At 45.6% G+C, this 21,318-nt stretch overlaps 1 protein-coding gene across 4 annotated transcripts in view; it reads left to right on the forward strand.

Annotated features, from left to right (window-relative positions):
* The first annotated feature begins 226 nt into the window (after positions 1-226).
* The window catches only part of ADAMTS14 (ADAM metallopeptidase with thrombospondin type 1 motif 14), a 73,365-nt gene continuing 52,273 nt past the window's right edge, over positions 227-21,318 (forward strand). For 2 of the 4 annotated variants that reach the window (XM_028729555.2, XM_028729556.2), the window contains exons 1-3: positions 228-844; positions 3,535-3,956; positions 20,157-20,310. In XM_028729555.2, the coding sequence (XP_028585388.2) occupies positions 757-844; positions 3,535-3,956; positions 20,157-20,310 (664 nt within the window). In that variant the 5' untranslated portion in view covers positions 228-756. Of the gene's footprint in view, positions 845-3,534; positions 3,957-20,156; positions 20,311-21,318 lie in introns of all 4 variants that reach the window. The other 2 variants (XM_028729557.2, XM_077930514.1) reach the window with 2 other exon arrangements.

The following is a 21,318-nucleotide window of genomic DNA, read 5'->3' on the forward strand; positions in this document are numbered from 1 at the left end:
GGCAAGCGCGTATCGCGCCCTGGCTGCGCGGCGACGTGCGCGCGCGCTGCGCCTCTCTCGGGTGCCATCGGCAAAAGCCCTTGAGGCGGGAGTGGGACGACCCTCGCCGAAAGTGGGGGGCGGGGCTTGGCTTCGGGGCCGACCAATGGCAAGTGGCGCAGCGCTGGAAGCGCCACGTGCAATGGAAAGTCCTCTCTCTCCACTCTGCGAGTGCCTCCCGCGGGAGAGGAGGCGGCGGCGGCGGCGGCGGCGAGCGGGCTGTGTGCAGCCCCCTCCCCTTTGTATCCCATTCCAGCCGGCGGCCCGCCTGTCACTCAGAGGCGTCGCCGTCGTCACGGCCCTCCCCCCCCGCGGGCTCGGCTCTCCTCAGCTGGCAGCCGCCTCGAGAGCGGGAAGCGCCTCCTCCGCTCCGTCGGCCGCTGGCTTGCGCGCCTTGCCCCGTCGCAGTGCATGGAGGGCACTCGTCCCGGGCCGGGCGCAGCGCGAAGACGGGGCCGGCTGGAGGAGGAGCGGCGCCTGCCCTCGCCCGCTGACAGAGCGCCCTTCTCGGGCCAGCAGGAGGCGGCGGCGGCAGGCAGGTAGGAGCAGGGAGAGGGCGCCGGGCTGGGAGCGCGCGGCTTCCCCGGCAGCAGCAGCCCCTCAGGCGACCCGAAGGAGCAGCTTTCCGTCCTCCTCGTTCTCCTCACCAGCTCCCGGCTGTGTGGGGCTGGCCGGGCGCTGGAGTCCCCGGGTGGCGCGCCGGGCGAGCGTCCGCAAATGGATTACCCGCCTCTCTATGCGATGCTGTCTTGCTTGGTGCCGCTCAGCTGCTGGCTGGCCGCGGGCAGGGGAGCGAGAGCCCAAGGTAGGAAGGGGCGCGCGGCGCGGGGAAGGGGAGGGGGGGGAGGGAAGCGGGTCAACCTGCCCGCCCCGCCTCGCGCGCCTTTGCATCTCTCTGGGCGCCTTGCTCGCGACCCGCTGCTTGCGGGCTTCCTGGGTGGGCATCTGGTGACTGGCCTCGGCTGGAAGAAGCGGGAGGCAGGGTCCGGGAGGCGCGCTCTCGGTCCGCGATCCAGCAGCGCTGCAAGGCTCGCTGGATTCAGGGCTTTCTAACTAGCAAAACGTGGAAGGATTCCCACCGCCCAGTCTCTGTATCCTCACCGGCAAGCAAGTTCCACTGGAATGAATGCAAATGCGTCTTCTTGCCAGCCTGACCGAGTGGCCCGAGAGAGATGGAAATGCTGGTTTGGTTATCGCGCGGAAGTGCAGTTCGGCGCTTTGTTTTGTTTTTGGCCGGTCATCTGTCGTCCATCTGATCAAGTACCAAAGTGTTGCACCAAATGCTGCCAAACACCGAGGTTTCACATTTCCAGGCACCCGTTGCCCTGTACCCTGCAGGCCCCTGACTGTACCTTAGAGGTGGGCCGGGGGCGGGGGGGGGGGGAATCCAAACAAAAACTACTCTTTGATGTTGACTCTTAGACATTCGAGATCTCTATCGGCTAATCCTGCTTAGGACAGGATAAGAAAGGCAGATTTTGGGAGCCATTTTCAGGTGCCTCTGATTTCCCCACTCCTGGCTTTTAAAGATTTTGTTTCTTACAACAAAACAAAACCAACAACCCCCAAAACTCTTTAATAAAAACATTTTTTTAAAAAAAATGGAAGGGGAGATCCAGCATTTCCCATATTACCAGTGACATGTTTTCTTTTCAGGACAGGGAGAACGGCAATTAAAAACTCACAGCCCCCACCCCTGTTCCTTATTAAGTTGGGATGGAGCCCTGAAACAAATGGCAAGCCCTAAACACAGAATTAAACTTATCACTGTGTTTTGGCTCTATGAGTCAGGTTTTCCAAATTAGCTTTATACCTCTGAACCTAAGCATATTTCCTCCAAAGGCAGGTTCATGGATTTCAGCTGGACTGATGACATTTGACGGGTAGGCTGAGAGTTCTTTCCATTTACCTTGCTGCCCAAGTATTTTCAAACAGGTTCCATTTTAAAACCTTTGCTGCATTTGAAGGGTGCAGAGATGGGCAGCCAGTAAGGCAAAACAGTTTGCAGGAATAGGAGTGCATCACTCCAGAGATTCTTGTTTTTTTTAAGATGGCAATGCTGTTCACCTCCACAGTGCATTTTTAAAAGCTTCATTTTGACAATTGATGCAGTAGCTAAAACAGTGTTGTTTAAGCTCTGATGAGGAATTGGAATACAGAGCTAACACATGGGATTCTTTTGCAAGCTTTGCCAAAGTATGTTACAATGCTGACACACTTTTTTTTTTAAGTTCAGCGGGATTCTCTACTTTAGAGGAACAGTGTGACATGGAAACTGCACAATGAATACTTTGGATGCTTGGTGTTAGCTGGGCATGCAAGAAGCATAAGGGCGTGTCAGTGTGAATTTCTTCTGCTGTGTTGAACATGCCCAGATGACGCTTTGTGAGCTACAGTTTATGAGGGGGAAATCATAAAGGTTTTGCAGGTGGAGGAAGAAGAGCAATAGCTTCCCACTTAACAGAACTGCCCCTCTCCAGAAATATCAATGTTTGCAGCCATCATTCTTTTGGCTTACTCTGAAACAAAAGTTTGAAGGTTTGTAGTTAAATTTAAGAACCACTATTAAAAAACTGGGTGAAGGATGGATCGAGGTAAAAAGTAAAGTGTCTCTACAAACCTTTGCAGGCCAACACAATTATGTAGTAGCCCACCCAGATATGTGTCTATTCTGTTTGTGTTCCGCAGTTCCACATGAGCACGGGGGAGAGTGCATAAAGCACTTATGAGGAACAGACCTGAATTTCCTGAGATTCTCAGCTTTAATTTATAAAAGGAGTTTCTTATAGGGGAGTGTAGTCAAACTTTGAGTAGGCACACTGAAATTAACGGACGTGACAAACGTTGGCCCCTGAATTTCAGTGGGGCTACTCTTGAGTCAAACTTCGTTTGCTACAGCCCCTTTGTGTGTGTGTTATAAACAAATTTCTAACCCTTTGGATTGGTGAAAACACACTTGTAAGTTTAGATTTTAAAAAAGCATGCCTCCTGGAACTTGTGTCTGGTGTGATGGTGGAACTGGGCAGGAGAAGACTTCAGTGCCCTGCATAGTTCCTTGATCCACCCACATGGTTAGCAAAACCAGCATAAGTTATGCAAAACACTTGAAATTGCAGAATAAATTTAAAACAATGAAATAGGTTTTGCAAATGTGTCTTATGTGCATTAATTTATTCGGGTGCCAGAATTCGTCTTTTTGGTTGTAGAATTTTTATGTATACATTTGTCCAGACTTCATACAGCTCTGCCTTTGTGCTGTTACTGGATGCCTTGTGTGATAGTTCCTTCAGGTGGCTCACTTGGAAAGTAGTGTGACTTGCCATGGGCCAATGAATGGCTAACTGCAGGACTAAGCCCGTGAGGCTGGAGCCGCAGGTGTGCATATCTTGAGAGGAGCAAAGGCTTTTCAAACACACGCTTACGAAAAAGGGGTTTCCCTGCCCCGCTCTGCTTTGAATGTATTGAAGTATGTCTATCTGTATTTATTTCCACTAGAGCTGCTCCTGTCTGGAAAGCTAAGTGAATATGGTGTGATTGTGCCCTTCAGTGCAGATTGCCAGGGACGGTTCCTCTCGCACGTGGTGTCTGGCTCAGTGGCAGCAAGGAGGGGCAAAGCCACCCACCCTCCCGCTCCTCCACCTCACCCAGGCCGGCGCAGGGTTGCCCGCAGCACCTCCTTTCTGAACCAAGGCGTGCCTGGGAATCGCTTGTACTACTTCAATGTTACTGTTTTTGGAAAGGAGCTGCATCTTCGCCTGAAGCCCAACCGGCGGCTGGTGTCACCTGGCGCATTGACTGAGTGGCAAGAGGACTTCCGGGAAGTCTTTCGGGAACCGCTGCAACAGGACTGTGCTTTTACAGGAGGAGTCTCGGGGATGCCAGGTGCCACAGTGGCCATCAGTAATTGTGATGGACTGGTAAGCAAAAGCGGATTGAGTCTTCTTCTTCTTCTTCTTGTCCGCAGAAGAGATGAACCCCTTTCTCTCTCCTGTTTTCCCAGCCATAGGACTGTCCTTGCCTTGTTACTTAAGCCCCTCTGAGCCTTGCAAATAATTTTTTGCTATGAGTGTGTATTCTGGAATTCACCTTATATTTGTTACGGATATTGGGGGATAAAGTTGCCAACTTCAGATTTCAAAAATTTCTGTTTCCTGGCTGAAGGTCTGGCAGGGTAGGGGAGTACCAGCAGGTAAGTGGCTGTGAAGGAAATTCCCATTGTTCTGCTGACATCACGATGTTTTCCTTTTGATCTTCAGCAGCCCTGCTTTTCATCAGCCCCTGTGCTGGCAGGATACAAAGTAAGAACACAACAGTCAGTTTCTCATGCAGCAGTGGGTGAAATAGAGCACGATGGAGCTATCTCACTAGTCTTGTGCCTTAGTGGGGCTCAGGGAAAACACTACTTTTCACAAAAGAGCTTTACTCAAGAACTGTTGTTCGTTTTATCAGACTTCTGGCTCTTACGCAGCGCAAAATATTTGCTACTAGCCAGGCTGGACTTTATTTTTGGTTGATAGGTAACTCTGCCAACTAGAGTGTCTTGCAGAATGGATAGGATAGGTTCACCTGCAACTATTGGTCTTGATAGATAAATCTCAGGGAGCCACATGCTGCCAGCTTTAGGTTATTCCTCTGAGCATCAGCCTAGCTGCTGTTTTAAAGAGAATGGTAGCCTGCATGAACCACTGCTGGACCAGTTGCGACACCTGCAGGCAATGATGACTTCAAAGATTCTGTGTTGAATTTCAGACTTTGGAAAATGCTTCCAAGTCACCTGCAGAATCCTAAAAATTTAAGTCTGGCAAGGTTTCAAAGACCTGATTGGCCTCATGGCTTGTGGGACCTTCTTCATTCAACTTCTGACCCTGGGTACCATATCACAAACACTTCTTGAATCTACTCTCAGTTTCCAGCTTAGTTTGCCATGGGGCAGGGGCTGCTGCTGTTGGGAGTAAAACAGGCTTCCTCAACCTCGGCCCTCTAGATGTTTTTGGCCTACAACTCCCATGATCCCTAGCTAGCAGGACCAGTGGTCAGGGATGATGGGAATTGTAGTCTCATAAAACATCTGGAGGGCCGAGGTTGAGGAAGCCTGGAGTAAAACAACTCTAAATTTCACTTGCACTCTTAGAGCTAGTTTCAAATGTATTCTGGAGCTTTGGAAATGCATCACACAGGTGCAGAATTCTGTATTCGGTACATAATTCAGCATCCTGAAAGTTTCAGCTTTTATGTTAAACAAAGTTTTTTTTTAGAGAATATATTCAAGTGTTTAATGGTCTGTTGCCATCTATGCCATTTTCTTCTGTACTGAAACACACACACACACACACACACACACACACACACAGAGTGAATGTTAGGGTTCTGAAGGCTTGCCTTGTCCCCTTCCTGGGCTACTACTATCAGGTCCACCCAGTGCCTGTACACCGAGTGTCACAGATGAGACCAGTAGGCGTACAGCCCAGGAAGCCCTAGTTTGAAGTGTCTGTATACTACAAAATTGGCTGGTCTCTGTGCACGTTTGATGCTGAACAAACAGATGCAGGGTTGGTCAAGTCAGTGCCATCCTAACATTGCACGTTTGACTGAACATCTGCGGAGGTCTTAAAGCGTACCAAGCACACTGTGCAATGTACCAAGTCCTGTGGTTTTGGTAACAATATCCTATGTTATGCACATTTCCAAATATATGAGAATTTTGAAGGTATTTATTTGTTAGCTGCATCTTTGTCATCGCTGATTTCAAGTTAGACAGAAGCCTTATGTGCCATACTTACTGGCAATTCAAAAGAGTGGGTACAGAGGCTCGGTTCTGCATGCCAAATACCTTCTTGGATTTGAACTGGAAATTGATGTATTATTATTTTTTGCCCCGGTTCTTGTAGTAAGGCTCTTCCCTGTAGGTCCTCTCTACAGCCCAGTACTCCTTACATTTAACCATTTATTGTTATTATTTTTGTTTTCAGAGAAGGGGGGAAATGAGACATCCCCCCTCAATATTCTGCTAGTCCCAATGTGAGTTTTGTTGCATCAGAATATAACGAGCAATACAGATAAAGTGGAGTATTAAGGTTATTCCTATGTGCACTAGGTGTTAGGCTATACTTAGGGATCTGATAATATTGCCCCTCTGAAAGCTGAGATGGCATAGTTGAATGTCTCGGTGATAGAAACACCTGTCCAAGCTAGCTATGGGAGAATTGATGAAGTTATATCCCAATGCATGGGTCAGTTTACAATGAAGAGGGTTGTGAGTTCTGGTACATACAGGTGGTGACCATTTTGCGTGGGGTTCCGTTCCTGGCCTCAGTTCATGTCAGCAGAGCACACATAAATCTGCCCTGCCCTCCTTATACCCCACCCCATTCTGCCCCCCAGTTACGCCTCTCTTCTCGGTCCAAAAGGACCCAAACGCCAGCAGTCATGCACAAAAAATAGTTGCCCCCTGTGTAATATTTCTGCAGGTCATTTCTGTTTCTGCAGAATAATTCCAAGGATTAAGCCCAAATTCAAAGGCCTTGAAGTTGGCACATCTTTACCACAGCCCTGCCCCTTCTTTTTCACCTCACTAGCCAAGTGTTTTAGTGCTTGGCAGGGGGTTGGACTCGATGGCCCTTGTGGTCTATTCCAACTCTATGATTCTATGATTCTACCGTTTTCACCCACACAAGAGGGTGGAGACAAGACAAGTTGAAGGTAAGACTGGAGCAATGAGAAACGTAAGAGAAACTGACGTTGGTGGACTCATCCATGCCTAGCAAGGCTCTAGATACAGACTTGGTTTGCTGTGGACTTTCCTAAACCTGCCAATTAGTTTTACTCACCCTGGGCCTGCAGGGACACGGCATGTTTAATAAGTAAAAATACAGAGCAGTGTCTCTTTGAAGATAAAAGATCAGGTGAAAAACCAACAATAATTGCAGGATATGTAGGAATGAATACCTCCAGATGCTTTTAGTCCCTTACATCAGAATGCTTTTGTCCTTCTCAACTGTGTAATTATGAACATGGGATCCGATTTTCCAAAGTGGTTTAGGAAATTAGAAGTTCTAATTACCATGGAGTTGAAAAACTAAGTCTTGTATCATTTTGCAAACAGCACTACAGCTGTAGCTCATATGCCCCTCAGCCAGCTGCTTGTCATTTTCTAGGCAAGTGAGTAAGCAAACTAAGGAGATGCCCAGGAGTCTTCATCTGGCCAGAGCCCTAAATTTCCCTTGCGGCCCCTATATTTCATTTCAGTGTCCAGATGTCTGCTGAGTTCTCTCCCCCCTGCCCCATGATTTGCAGAAAGGAAAGATGGTGATTTCCTATAGCCTAAGCAAGTGGTATTTGGGGGGACGGCGTGGGGAATAGCATTCTTGTTAAATGTTTAGAATTGTAGCCATATTTTAAAGGGGGAACTAAGTCAGACAATTGAGCTCAGTACAAGAATTCTCCAGGGTTTGACTTTCCCATTTGTACCTTGAGATGCCTGTGACTGACGTTAAACAGGCTCCCACATTCTATATATTTTGTCAGATGCAGGAAAAGGTTTTTTTGTTTTGTTTTCCCAGACGTTTCCAGAAGGAGGAGTTTATTTGTGGGCAGTAAACTGATATCCTTCGAGAACTGTTTTACCTGTTTTTACTTGCTTAAAACTTTTTTGTTTTGTTTTTTGTATACCTCTGTGGTGGTATTACGAAGCTTAGAGTTCATAAATATTTCTGATAAATAACAATGTTCTATCTAGACTAACTGGAAGGAGTGTAAAGGTAAAGGTACCCCTGCCTGTACGGGCCAGTAGTGACCGACTCTGGGGTTGCGTGCTCATCTCGCTTAAGAGGCCGGGAGCCAGCGCTGTCCGAAGACACTTCCGGGTCACGTGGCCAGCGTGACGAAGCTGCTCTGGCGAGCCAGCACCAGTGCAGTGCACGGAAACACCGTTTACCTTCCCGCTATAAAGCGGTACCTATTTATCTACTTGCACTTAAGGGTGCTTTTGAACTGCTAGGTGGGCAGGAGCTGGGACCGAACGGCGGGAGCTCACCCCGCCGCGGGGATTCGAACCGCTGACCATATGATCGGCAAGTCCTAGGCACTGAGGTTTTACCCACAGCGCAATCCCGCGTCCCCTGGAAGGAGTGTAGTGACATTTAAAGTGGGGGAAGCATAACTTGTGAGCAGTAATAATATGCATTAACTGAATCGGGTACATTAACCAAATCAAGTGATTTCAGCCCCATGTTCTTAATCACCACACTACCCTAGCAATTTCATCCAAGAAGGTTTGATTTTTCTTCCATCTGCTGGTGGGAGAGAGGCTCATCAGTCCCTCACCACTGGGACATAGAAAGTATTCTGAGGAACTCACTTATTGGGCTGTAGCCAATTTGTGAGGGAGGCGGGTGGCGCTGTGGTCTAAACCACTGAGCCTCTTGGGCTTGCCGATCAGAAGGTCGGTGGTTCGAATCCCCGTGACGGGGTGAGCTCCCGTTTCTCAGTCCCTGCTCCTGCCAACCTAGCAGTTCGAAAGCATGCAAAAAAGTGCAAGTAGATAAATAGGTACCACTTTGGCAGGAAGGTAAACAGTGTGCTGCTCTGGTTTCGCCAGAAGCGGCTTAGTCATGCTGGCCACATAACCCGGAAAAAAACTCTGCGGAGAAATGCAGGCTCCTCAGCCTGTAAAGCGAGATGAGCGCTGCAACCCCAGAGTTGTTCGTGACTGGACTTATGGTGACTGTCAGGGGTCCTTTACCTTTTTTAGCCAATTTGTCGCCAGCTTTGCCTTCTGTCAGCATGTAGGGCTGGTGCTGAGGAAACTATTGCCAGTTCCTAATATGCCAGCCGGCCAGATTTAAGGTTTCTCTGTAAGCACATAAAGCCCTAAAAAACTGGGTACCAGGATATCCCTATGTATCTCCCTGTCCTCCCTGTAGTTGTCTGTGGGGGACTGTCTTTGCTGGGCCACTTATACCAGAGATTCATTCTGTAGTGATTTGGACTAGGCCCTTCACTGAAGTGCCCCCTGCTCAGTGGATCATGCTGCCCACTGCAGTTAGACAGGCTCCAACATTGTATGCATTATGTCTGATGCTGAAAACTTTTATTTTTACAGGCTTTCACAGATGGGTGGGTTTATTTGCAGGCAGAGTCTGCTGCCGTTTGATAATTTTTGTTGCAAACTGCTATGGTATTTTTTTTGCAGTGCTTAATATAAATGATCTCTCTCTGACTGAAATTGCCTCTCTTCTTCGCTGGTGCCCTTCCAGATCTTTTTAAATCTCAGTGAAATATTAGTTGCAGCAGACTGTTCTTTTGCAGCTGAGATTCCTTGCCTTATGATCTCCAAGTAGCAGTTTTTATCAGTTTTCTCGTATTTCACTGTCAGCATTTCCTGTCCTGTTTGGCGTGTCGTCCTCTTTACCTCCCCTCCTATTGATTTATTGAGGAAACACTAGAGAGGGCAGTAATTTTATCCATGGCACAATGTGTAATGTCTGTGCCAAACTGTCTGACTTTTCATTAAACGACTGGCACGTTTCCAGCTTGGTGGATTCCACTGTCCTGTATCAAAACAGACTATCAATGGAGGTTTGAAACACCCCCGTCCACCCATTCAGTTATTTCATTCCATAAAACCTCTCCGTTTTGTTTGGGTAAGTTTATTTTAACGTTTTCCAAATGAAGCAGCCGTGTGTGCCGCCTCTTTCTGTTACAAAATTGAGTTCATTCTGGCAATGCCTGTCTTGTTGAGCGTCTTAGATAGCTGCTTCAAATTATACGAATCACTGAGTTGTATTCCCAAAGTATCCTCAGTCACAGCAACTTTTCTGTGTCACATATTGGCTTAAAAAAACTTCTAAATGAGAGCCGTGTTGTTCAAATGAGAAAGATGAAAGGAACTGGGCTCTCAAGTGATAGTATCTACAGTATTTGAAGGACTAAATCTCTCGTTCCCTTGGGATTGACAAGGGAAACGTTGGTGTCGATAAGACTACAAACATAAAGGCTTTTGATTTATTTCCTTCCCTAAGGATAGGAGGGGGGAACAAAAGAAAAAGAGTGCAGTATTGACTTTTTAATGGCCCACATGCAAAGTATACTAGAAGGGCAAGTGAAAAGTGAGCTCAGACAGCCTGGAGAGCATCACAGGCTGCACTGGTCCTTGTTGTCACCTTCTATTTTGGGACTGCGTCCAAAACACACTGGCAATTGAGAACCTCCAGAAACAGGCATAATCACTTCAGTGGCATAATAGTTGGCCATGTGGAACGTTGCGCCCTGAGATCCACTGGAATAGTGCAAGTGCTTGTGAGCACTTTTCAGATTGCACATGGCTTCATCGGCACCTCTAAAGAGATTTCTGACTCTAAGTGACTTCATGCTTTGCTTCTGGTGTTGGTTCCATTGTAGATGGTATTGGCACAGAAGAGGGCTTTTGATTCCTACCCCACCCCCTTGTGCTAGAGATAGGCAAAGTCTCCTCAGCTTCCGTTAGAAATGATCTGGCAATTTATGATCAGCATTGGCAAACACTTGGATCTTTTCTTTTTTAAACCCCCCACAAAATTATACATGCACAACTTTTTCCTGATCTATGCATGCCCTCTCAGTGTTGTTGGGGAATGGCAAAACATTGCCTAGGCAAAGGCTGGGATTTCAAAATCCACCAGGCTGCTATATACTGGTGACTTTCCCCCTCTGCATGATTGGTTATTGTAGGTCACCTGCACCAGCAGACCAAACTGGAAGGCACATGCCAATATTTTTACATTGATTGCCTTGTTAGGTTAACTTTTAAATCGGTTCATTGGTCTGCTGTTCATGATGCAAGGGTTTTGTTTTGTGTCTTTCAAATTGTCAGACTTAAGAGTTTTTTGTAACAGCCAATTTGGCTTTTGTGAGAGGTCGCATGTGTGTGCCTGCCCTTGTGGTGCATGCATTATTCTTTTTTCCTAACAAGGAAATTCCAAGCCAAACTGATTGCTCAGGTCACAAATTAGGGTATTATTTTTTTTAACTGCATACTCAAAGTTGAACTCTTTGTTTCAGAAATCAACAAATGCTGGGGATGCTTCTGAATTTCTCATCCAAATATCCTCTGGAATTTTCTGAGTCACCCAGTCTTGCTTCTAAGGAAAAACCAGCACACTTGGAATTCCCACTTTTTCCTTGAATGAATGAATGAATGAATGAATATGTATTTTGAACACGGTAGGATGCTTGTGCAATATGTGGCAGCTTTTAGTTCCTTGAGTTTCTTTGTGTCCCCCCTGCAATACTTAACTGATGCACAGTGCTTTTTATCAATCTTTAAGTGATGGTATGTGTAATTGCTCCAAGATTCTTTTTGTGTGGTGTTTTTACCATTGTGCAGAAGTTTGTGTATGCACCAGTGGAAAACCACACAATATTTTTTTCAGACAATCATACGATTTCTTGTTTTGCAATGTTTCATCGAAACATTGTGCACTGTGGTGACAGGGGACTGTGCAAACAGGGTGGAACAAGTGAAATTCCAGAATTGGTTTTAGATGTTCTCTTAGCTACACATTCAGGTGGAAGGAAAGAGGAGGGACAGAATTGGGGAAATCTTCTCCTTCCTAACCAACTTTAGTGACAGCCCTTAAATTCAGAGGAAAGTAGACCATGGAGGCACAAAAATGGGCACATGAGCATTAATGTTCATAATTTATGAGCAGAAAACTATTTTCTGGGGCAAAAGGAACTTGTATTCAAAACTGGATATTTTTGAACTCTGGTAGCATTGTTACTGAGTGCATGGAGTGTCCTGTGATCCTGATCACTGCATCATCTTAACACTTCTAACTTCTGATGAAAGCTTCTGAAATGGCAATTTATCATTTGACCATCTAGTGTCATGGGCAGGTATCTAGGAAGGCTATGGTTCTATGTCATGGATGCTTTAGTTGAGATTCCTGCATTGCAGAGGGTGGAAGTAGATGACTCTTGGTGTTCCTTCCCACTTTATGATTCTATTATTTTGTTTCAACTTGTATTCATCGCAGTCAGCATTCTTTTGTTTTCCATCATAGTTTATTTTCTGCCAAAGACTACCTTGTTTATCTAGCTGCACATAAGTTGCATAAGTAATGTGACTATTTACATTTCCTACATAACATTTAGTGTAAAGAAAATGGCAAAACAGTGTAAAACAACAACTATAATTATAATATGTATCATTTGCAGACTGAAAAACAACAGCAGCTACATAAATGAATACAGATTTTATTCACTGGACTGATTTTCAGTCCTGACCACAGAGAAATGTGTGAACTGCAACAATCTCTGCTTACTTTTCCATTTTTGTTGGAATTCTGACATCCCTGGTGACGGGAGGATGGAAATAAGAACTGGGAGGGGACCATGGCTTGGTGCCAGAATGCATGTTTTGTACACAAAAGATCCTGAGTTCAATCCCTAGTATTTCCAGGTGGAGTTGAGAAAGATTCACGTCTGAGACCCAGAAAGTGTAGAGACGAACCATTAGTCTTACTCTATATGGCAACTTCCTACGTACCTTTCTGAATTCCTGGTGTTGGATTGAGCTTGGAGAAACACTCTGAAGGAATACTGTTGAGTCTCCCGACCTCGTTTCTTCTTGTTTTCATTTGTGCACAAGCTGGCAAAACATGCAAATAAAGCTAGCGTTCTTTAAAATGGGCATACTTACAAAATGTTAAGTGCCCAACTTCCCTGGCAGGAATTGAATGGGCCGCTCTGAGGTCTTTTTGCTTTTTTAGAATACTCTCATTGTAAGTGAAAAGTGCACACCAGTCATTATTCCATTTACGGTGTAATGGGAACTTGTTGCAGTTTGATTAATGGATGGGGATAGGAGGTTGCAGTTAACTTCCACACGGCCCTTTACAAACATTGCTGTGTCTGCAGCTGGTACAGATGTTGCTTAATAACTGCCTTACACAATGTTCAGTATGTGTAGCTGTTTTAACTCAATCCTATTCGCTCTTGGGATGTGCCAAAACTTAGGACTCTGGTTTTCAGGAACACTTTCTGCAATGGGGAGTGACAACGAAGAGCGCAGAAATGTTCACCAATTTTGCAAGATTTTGCAAGACTCTCCTATCAGGAATGGAAGGACAGTGGCAAAGATCCACTGCAGCGTAGCAGGTGGAAAAGCATTGGCCTCATTTCCTTGTTCAGTTTCCTAGCCCTGTGACATCTCACTTGCCACATGAGTCCTGATCGGTTGGAATTGGTTAAGAAGGAAATGTCCCACAATTTGCTGCTGCTGTGGTGTCAAAGAGGGAGAATGCAATGTGCTGGAGGAGGCTGGGAAATATTTCTATAATATGAAACATACTGAAGCTGCTGAAAGATCATTCAATGAACACATAGGAAAAGCAGTGATATGTACATTGTACGTTGTCTTTTTTTGGCCCTGGGGGTGCCAATTCTTGAAATAAAAATTGCTGGTTCTTAGGGAGGGTCAGGGCCAGCGTGTGTGTGTGTGTGTGTGTGTGTGTGTGGATAGGAATGCTTACCACAAAAGCTGTTTACCACCTAAAGTTGACCTGCCCACATTCTGATGTTTCCTTGGCAGGGTCACACTGACCTGTGATTCAGTATGTACTTATGTAGAGCTGGATCCAATTTGAAAATGAATGCCAGCATTAAAATTAAGTTCTGTTTAGTTGTTGGGGTGGATTAATGAGGCATACAGTGTGAAAGTTATGCAAAGTAGGGTAGTAATGGAAGCTGTCTAAGATGCAAACTTCAGGAAGCAGAGTTTCCTTCCCTTATGCCTATGGACTAATAAAGACACTTGTAATAGAGTGGGTGAAACTGTGGGGGGCGGGGCGGATTATCAAGCGTGTAATCCCAAATAACAAAGACTAACTGTGCTTAATTTTTGGTCGTACTGGGTGGAATTCAATGTGATGCTAAGGAGGTAGTTCCTACAGTGCAAGCATTTCTTCTCCCTCCACGCATTGCTCTGGAGGGGGGGGGGAGGTTCTCACAAGCCCCTAGAGTGGATTTTTTTGCAGGGTGCACAAGGGAGGAAAGCCCTGTTGTGTTAGCAGGGGAGCCCTCATGCTGGCTTCTGCTAGCAGAACAGGGTAGCTGAATACAGCTCAGTGTATTCAAAATAAGACCTACCCTGTCTTGAATGAGTGGGGAAGATATTTACTTCCATCTGCTGGCCATGCAGATGCTGGATATTTGGTAAACCAGAGAATAAGGCATGGGCGCAAAATTGCAAGGGGCACAAAATTTCAACATCCAGTGCTTCCTCAATTCAGCTGCATACTGTACTTCCGACGCTGGGGTCCATTGAAAACGGCTCTCCATGCGAACCAGAAAGTGACTGTGATCTCCTGGGTGACATGGACGTTATTAGGCAGTTGAATGCACATGTGTACCTCCCACCCACCTACTTTGCGCAGCCCCAGGCACTAGCAACCCATGCTACGCCACTGCCCCCACCCCCTAACCTTTTATATGGAGACGCATCAGACATACAGTTCTGTACCACATGCTGCTTCTGAACATTTAGACCGGCTTTGACTTCATGTGTGTACACATGAACGCTTCAGGGTTTTTATTTTGCTGTGTAACGTTGAGAAAACCCGCCTTAGCCTAGAGGCTAAGTCATATGCTCATCACCTCCAAGCCAACTAAAATATTTGAGACCCAACTTTACCAAGATAGCTGGCAGGGAGGTGCTGAGGTTGGCAGGGTCTGCTGAAGCATTGCCTACTAGCCTCCCGTGCTGGGGGCTGCCAGGAGCTTCTGCCAAGCCAGTCTCTCTTTGGCTTGGGGCTGGCTCCCAACTCCAGAGCTGCTCAGCTGATGAGATTCCAGTGGAGAAACGTGCTTGGCTGAAAAGGCTGGTGCCAGGCCCATTGGGAGAAGAGAAAATAAAGGGGATTAGGCTCCTGTATGGGATCATTTTGGGACATTTCGCAGCCATGTCTGCACCTTTAGCCCTCCTCCAAAAAGGAGGGAGAAATAAGACAATAGAACAACTTTTAGCCCCCCCCCCCAATTTGCTGTTGTTGCTTGTCTTCTGAACAAGCTCTGTTATGTTGACAGTGTGGTGACTTCTTAGGCTTTCTCCCTTTGCCATTGACATATGCAGTAGAAGAAGCTATAGACCAGGGTTTCCCAAACTTGGGTTGCCAGCTATTGTTGGACTACAATTCCCATCATCCCAGACCACTGGTCCTTCTAGCTAGGGATGATGGGAGTTGTAGTCCAACAGCAGCTGGAGACCCAAGTTTGGGACACTCAACTATAGACACTATAGACCTTGTGATGTGGGAGTAGGCCTCATTGAGCTGTGTGATGCTTGTTCCTGAGAAGGCTGCGCAGGGGATCACACTGTTAGTGCATTGTCCTGTTTGTTTTAAAATTGCTTTTTTCTGCAGCAGCAGCAAAAAAAGAACCTGTGATATACAATTAAAAATGCTAGAACTAAAAACAAACTGAAATGAACATTTGACCAATAAAATAATTGAAAGTACATCAGAATTTCACTATATCTAGTTAAAAATGCTTAACCCCCCCTTTAAAAAAAGAACTACTGTAAGATGTGTCATTTAAATATGATTTTTGGGAGCCTAATGACATAGGAAGAGCCCCTGCTGGTTCAGACCAAAGGCCCATCTAGTCCAACATCCTATTGTCACAGTGAAGAAATTCACAAGCAGAAATGGAGTTCAATAACAATTCTCACTCCTTGCGATTCCCATAAACTAATGTAGAGGCAGGTTGCCTGTTCCAATAGTGGAGATATAATAATAATAATAATAATAATAATAATAATAATAATAATAATAATAAATTTTATTTATATCCCGCCCTCCCCAGCCTTAGCCGGGCTCAGGGCAGCTAACAACAATAAAACAGTACAAAAGTACAGCATAAACAACATTCTAAAATCATTCATTATAAAATTAATTAATTCAAGCCACTGGCAACCATTGGGCCAGAGCTCCGCGAAGATTGCCGAGGGAGGGAGTCAGGCTGTGCCCTGGCCAAAGGCCTGGTGGAACAGCTCTGTCTTGCAGGCCCTGCGGAAAGGTGTCAAGTCCCTTGTGACAGAGTGTTCCACCAGATCGGAGCCACAGCCGAAAAAGCCCTGGCTCTGGTTGAGGCCAGCCTAACTTCTCTGTGGCCTGGGACCTTCAAGATGTTTTTATTTGAAGACCGTAGACTTATATAAGAATTATAAGATAATGTGTCAAATCCAGACTCCATCATACTTAGAGTAAGGTAAAGGTAAAGGGACCCCTAACCATTAGGTCCAGTCATGGCCGACTCTGGGGTTGCGATGCTCATTTCACTTTATTGGTTGAGGGAGCCGGCGTAGACTAGAGGCCAATGATTGTCAGTGAATTTTGCCAATCCTCTTTTAAAGCCATGCATGTTCATAGCTCTGTACTGAATTTTCTTTCCTGGACAGCACAGCAAAAAGTGTACACAAGCCCATGACCTCAAGACTCCCATTCATTCTTGCAGATACATAATTTTTAAAAGGTTTCGTTTCTCAGGGTGGCTTGAACAGTGGGGTCAGTGTGAGCCCTTTCCCTGGAAGTAATTATTATTCCTAGCCCAGGAGAGGGCAGTGCAAATGAGGCAGGTCTTCACAAGAACACTTTGGTGATTGCAAAGGTTAGAGGTTGTGTGTGTGTGTGTGTGTGCTGTTTTCTAAAAGTATGATTCTAGGTTTAGGACCAACATTGCGTTGGTCCACTCATTAGCAGAGGCCCTGTGCCACCTGCAGTTCGGTGACCTTAATCTGTTCAAAGGCAGCGTTATAACATGGAAAAATAGATTGCCCAGTAGGGAGCAGATCATTAGAATCAATTGTCTAGACGGTTTTTTCAGTCATCCCAGGAAGCTGACAAGTGTGTAACGTGCAACCTGCGCTCTGCATTCCATGTAAAGGTCATAAGAAAGGGTTGCTTGATGCTTTCTTGCAGAAATGCAAAGGAGCAGGCAATGTCGAGGCAACAAATCATATGCACACTTACTTGGGCTTAAACCCCATTGAGATCAGTAAGGAACTTACTTCCATGTAAGCAAGTGTGGGATCAAACTTCATCAGGTCCCAGAAAGTGTTCAACCAGATCAGTACACTGCTCGCTATCCTTATGCACTTTTACTTAGAAGTCATTTGTACCGGGACGCGGGTGGCGCTGTGGGTTAAACCACAGAGCCTAGGACTTGCCGATCAGAAGGTCGGCGGTTCGAATCCCCGCAACGGGGTGAGCTCTTGTTACTCGGTCCCTGCTCCTGCCAACCTAGCAGTTCAAAAGCACAAAGTGCATAGATAAACAGGTACCGCTCCGGTGGGAAGGTAAACGGCGTTTCCGTGCGCTGCTCTGGTTCGCCATTAGTCATGCTGGCCACATGACCCGGAAGCTGTACACCGGCTCCCTTGGCCAATAAAGCGAGATGAGCACCGCAACCCCAGAGTCGGTCACGACTGGACCTAATGGTCAGGGGTCCCTTTACCTTTTACATTTGTACTAGTCAATGGAGACAGTGTCCAGATGTAGTAAGGAAAACCTAGAAAGAGCCATGTTGAGGCCAAGGCACATCTGGTCCATCATTCTGTTCTCACAGTGGCCAACCAGATGCCTCTGGAAAGTCTACAAACAGGGCGTGAGGGTAATGTAATGGCAACTCTCCCTATTTGTGATACCCAGCAGCCAGTGTTCAGAGGTGTGCTGCCTTGGACAGTGGAGGTGGAACATAACCACCATGGTTAGTAGCCATTGATAGTCTTACCTGATTTGTCTATTCCTCTTTTGTGGCCATCTTGTGAAAGCAGCTTCTGTAGTTTAAGCATGTGATGTGAAGTACTGCTTTCTTTTGTCTCCTGAATCTTCCCGCATTCATGGATGTCCTGTGGAGGTCCTAAAAGAGATCAAGGGAGATCTGGTCTCTCTCTCCCTCCACTCTAGGGTGCACTCCTTTTTGATTTGCAAACAGTGAAGGGAGGGGGAGAACGAGGGTTGCCATATTTTGAAGAGCAAAAAAGAGGATTCTATGATGACTCTTATTTTAAATACCCCTATTATATGTAGGCTATAGAAGCTTTGATATATTGTTGAGAGGGGTCTGGCAAGAGAAGAGAAGAGGAAAGCAAGTCTTCAGCCACCAGTTATGCCTATGTCTCGTCCAGAAAGTATAGCCAGAGATATTTTGGCAAGTTTAAAAAATCCACCCAGACAGAAATTTTACCCCTGAAAAAGAGGACGTGTCCTGGAAAAAGAGGAGACATGGCAACCCTTAGGAGCTATTCCTTGTTCCTACTTAGTGCTGTTTGGAGCTCTAGTGCTGCTTTGGATGGGTAAACTATTGAAAGGCGAGGAGGTTTTGAAGGTGGTGGTAGATGATAGGCCTATATAGAGCTCTCTTCATTGAGGCTAGCACAGTATAGAAACCATTTTGCACACGTTTATAAATGTAAAAAATAGAAGAAGGGAAATTGATGGTCATATAAGGCATTCTGAGCTCACCCTGGCTCAGTACATTTATGGTACCAATATTCCTTCTTGTGTGTATAGTCTAGACTGACTTTTGCCAACCTGTTACCGTGCTGGCCGGGGCTGGTGCAAGCTGCAGCCAAAACATCTGGAAGGTGGCAGATGGGTGAAGGCTGGTTTAATATAATTACATTCCACCTGTACTACATAAACCTCCACTGCCCAGCTGTTTACCCCAGGCAAAGCTCGCTGAGCATTTAATATTCACGTAAGTGATTTTACAGTGCATTCCTATGAACTGCTGCCTGCTTGACATGCAGAATTAGTTTATTACTGCACAGTCAATGTGAGAGCACTGCAGCGACTCTTCCAACTCTCTGGCAGTGCAGGCAAATCACCCATTGTTCTCAGGCCTTATTTCCCAGTGTGGACAGACTGGCATGTATTGGCAGCTCTGCGGCAACGAATTAACCCAGGACTGGAGGCCACCAAATATGGCAACATGGCCGGTGTTAGTTTCGAATTCCCAAAGCGTTTGTTGGCTTAATAGGGACAAAAATGTTTCTTGAAAAAATAGTCTGGATTGTTGCAGAGCTTCAAAGGATACCGCTGATGTGTGTTACAAAAGAGCTTTTTCATAGCCAACAGATGAAGAAAAAAGTGGGTGGTGATTAGGGAAAGTCAGTGACCGCTAGGTCAATATTAACATCCTTGCCAAAATCTTGTCAGTCTGCAATGTGTGATTTGATTTCCTTTTGATTGTCCAAAGCCTTAATCAGGTGGAGTTTCGGAATAAAACTGATGGGCAGCCTCAATGCAGATTTACTGGAAGCACAAGACTTATTTCAGAGTAAAGACATCTGGTATCGCAAGGATTTCGTGCAGCGACTCCTTGGGCTGGGGGTATTCACCATTGTGATGCTCTGCATTTCTAAGGCAGATTCTTCCTGAAGCATTCAAAATGTAGCATGTGAACTGAAATCAGAACTGTGATTAACCAAAACCAGGGAGGCATTTGAAAATGGAGAGATTGACATGGGCTCTCTGCCAAGTTGCACGTTAAGAAGACTAGCTGGAAAGAGTATAGAAGATCCAGCAAAATTTGTAATGGCACAAATGAGGAAAGTTCACACAATCACTAGGAGTTATTAATAGCACCAGAACTACTGTTGTTATTAATGTCACTCTAGAGTGCATAATAGCACCTTTGATGGCACATATTGAAATGTCTTGAAATGATGTTTATGTTACCAGCTACGCCCCACATGCCATTTCTACTATTCTGGATATTTGCTTGCATTTACGGACCCCAACAGAAATTCACTGCTGTCTTGGCTTGTGATTTGTTGCGTTTTGTCTCTAATGGAAATATGCACAAATTCCCAGTGCTATAGTGTTTAATACAGCAAGAAAATCACAACACTGCAACTCCTTTATCAGCAAGAGAAACTATTTGTGGTGTCCAGCCTTGCAAGTAGTATAAATTGAATGATCACTGAAGTCCTGCATTTTCGCTCCAGAAGTTGGGAGGTTCTAGGATATGTCAATTGTACTGCTGAATACATAGGGGCCAAACATGGCTTTCAAACTGACATCACCAATACACACTTCCTTATTTTTCTTTTGCCGGTTTCTTCCATGGCTCCCCAGGCAGGCCTGATTCGTACAGACAGCGGCGAGTTTTTTATTGAGCCCTTGGAGCGAGGACAGTGGGAGAAAGAAAAGAATGGGAGAGCTCATGTGGTCTACCGTAGGTCTACTGTCAAACAGAGAGCAGAAGCATACAAGGACCATCATAATGAAGGTAAGTCTTCCTGTTGAGATGGTTGCACATTTCCAGCATCACGTTCATGGCTCCCACACATTCATTTCCAGATAGATTTGACATGGAGGCACTATCTGCTTCCGTAACAGTTCCAGGACAGAAAAAACATTATGCCTGAAGAGGGACTCCTGCCAAGGTGGAGTTGAAGTGCTGTCCATTTCCCCCCACCACTTCTCCACAGGAAGCAGAGCTGGAATCCTGCTTGCTTGCAAATAAAAACCTAGTGCTCATTAGCTTGATTTTATCCCTTACTGGGAAAACACACATTCTCTCTTTCTTATATGGAGACTCTGTTTCTCCCTCTTAAACCTTCCAGATGCTTTGGGAGACCCAGAAAGGCAACCGCTAACTCTATGTTCATATTATCTACTCTTTGCTTTGCATATTTTCTGTTTTTGTGGGTTGTGAATTGTAGCTCATATACAGTGGAACCTCGGTTTTTGAACGTAATCCATTCCGGAAGTCCGGTCGACTTAGGAAACATTTGAAAACCAAGGATCAAAGGGCGGTCTGCAAATTTACAGAGAAAATTGAGAAAAATACAGTGGTAGCTCAGTGGAAGCCGTTCCGTTGAAAACGGAAGCATTTACTTCTGGGTTGCCGGCGTTCGGCTTCCGAAATGTTCGGCAGCTGAGATGTTCGAAAGCCAATGTTTGACTGTACTGCTGTCTTTGCTGCTGTTGGGTTTTTTATGATTATAGTCTTGTTTATTTATGGAGGATTTCTATTTTTAACTTTTTTATTTATGCTGTTTTTGTATTGGGGGGATGAATCAATCACTCAATCAATCAATCAATCAATCAATCAATATACATGCTTGCATATAGAAAGCAAAAAAGGCATAGCTTCTTCTCCTTTTAAGAGCTTCAAGGCCTGGCATCTCTGAGCAGATAGTTTTCCCCAGGACTGACACACTGATGGGAGAAGCTTCCTTCTTTCCTGGAGGACAAAGAGAAACACAATTTGCCTCTGTCAGTCACCAAGAAG

Source organism: Podarcis muralis, chromosome 6 (assembly GCF_964188315.1).
Source record: "Podarcis muralis chromosome 6, rPodMur119.hap1.1, whole genome shotgun sequence".
Classification (NCBI taxonomy): domain Eukaryota; kingdom Metazoa; phylum Chordata; class Lepidosauria; order Squamata; family Lacertidae; genus Podarcis; species Podarcis muralis.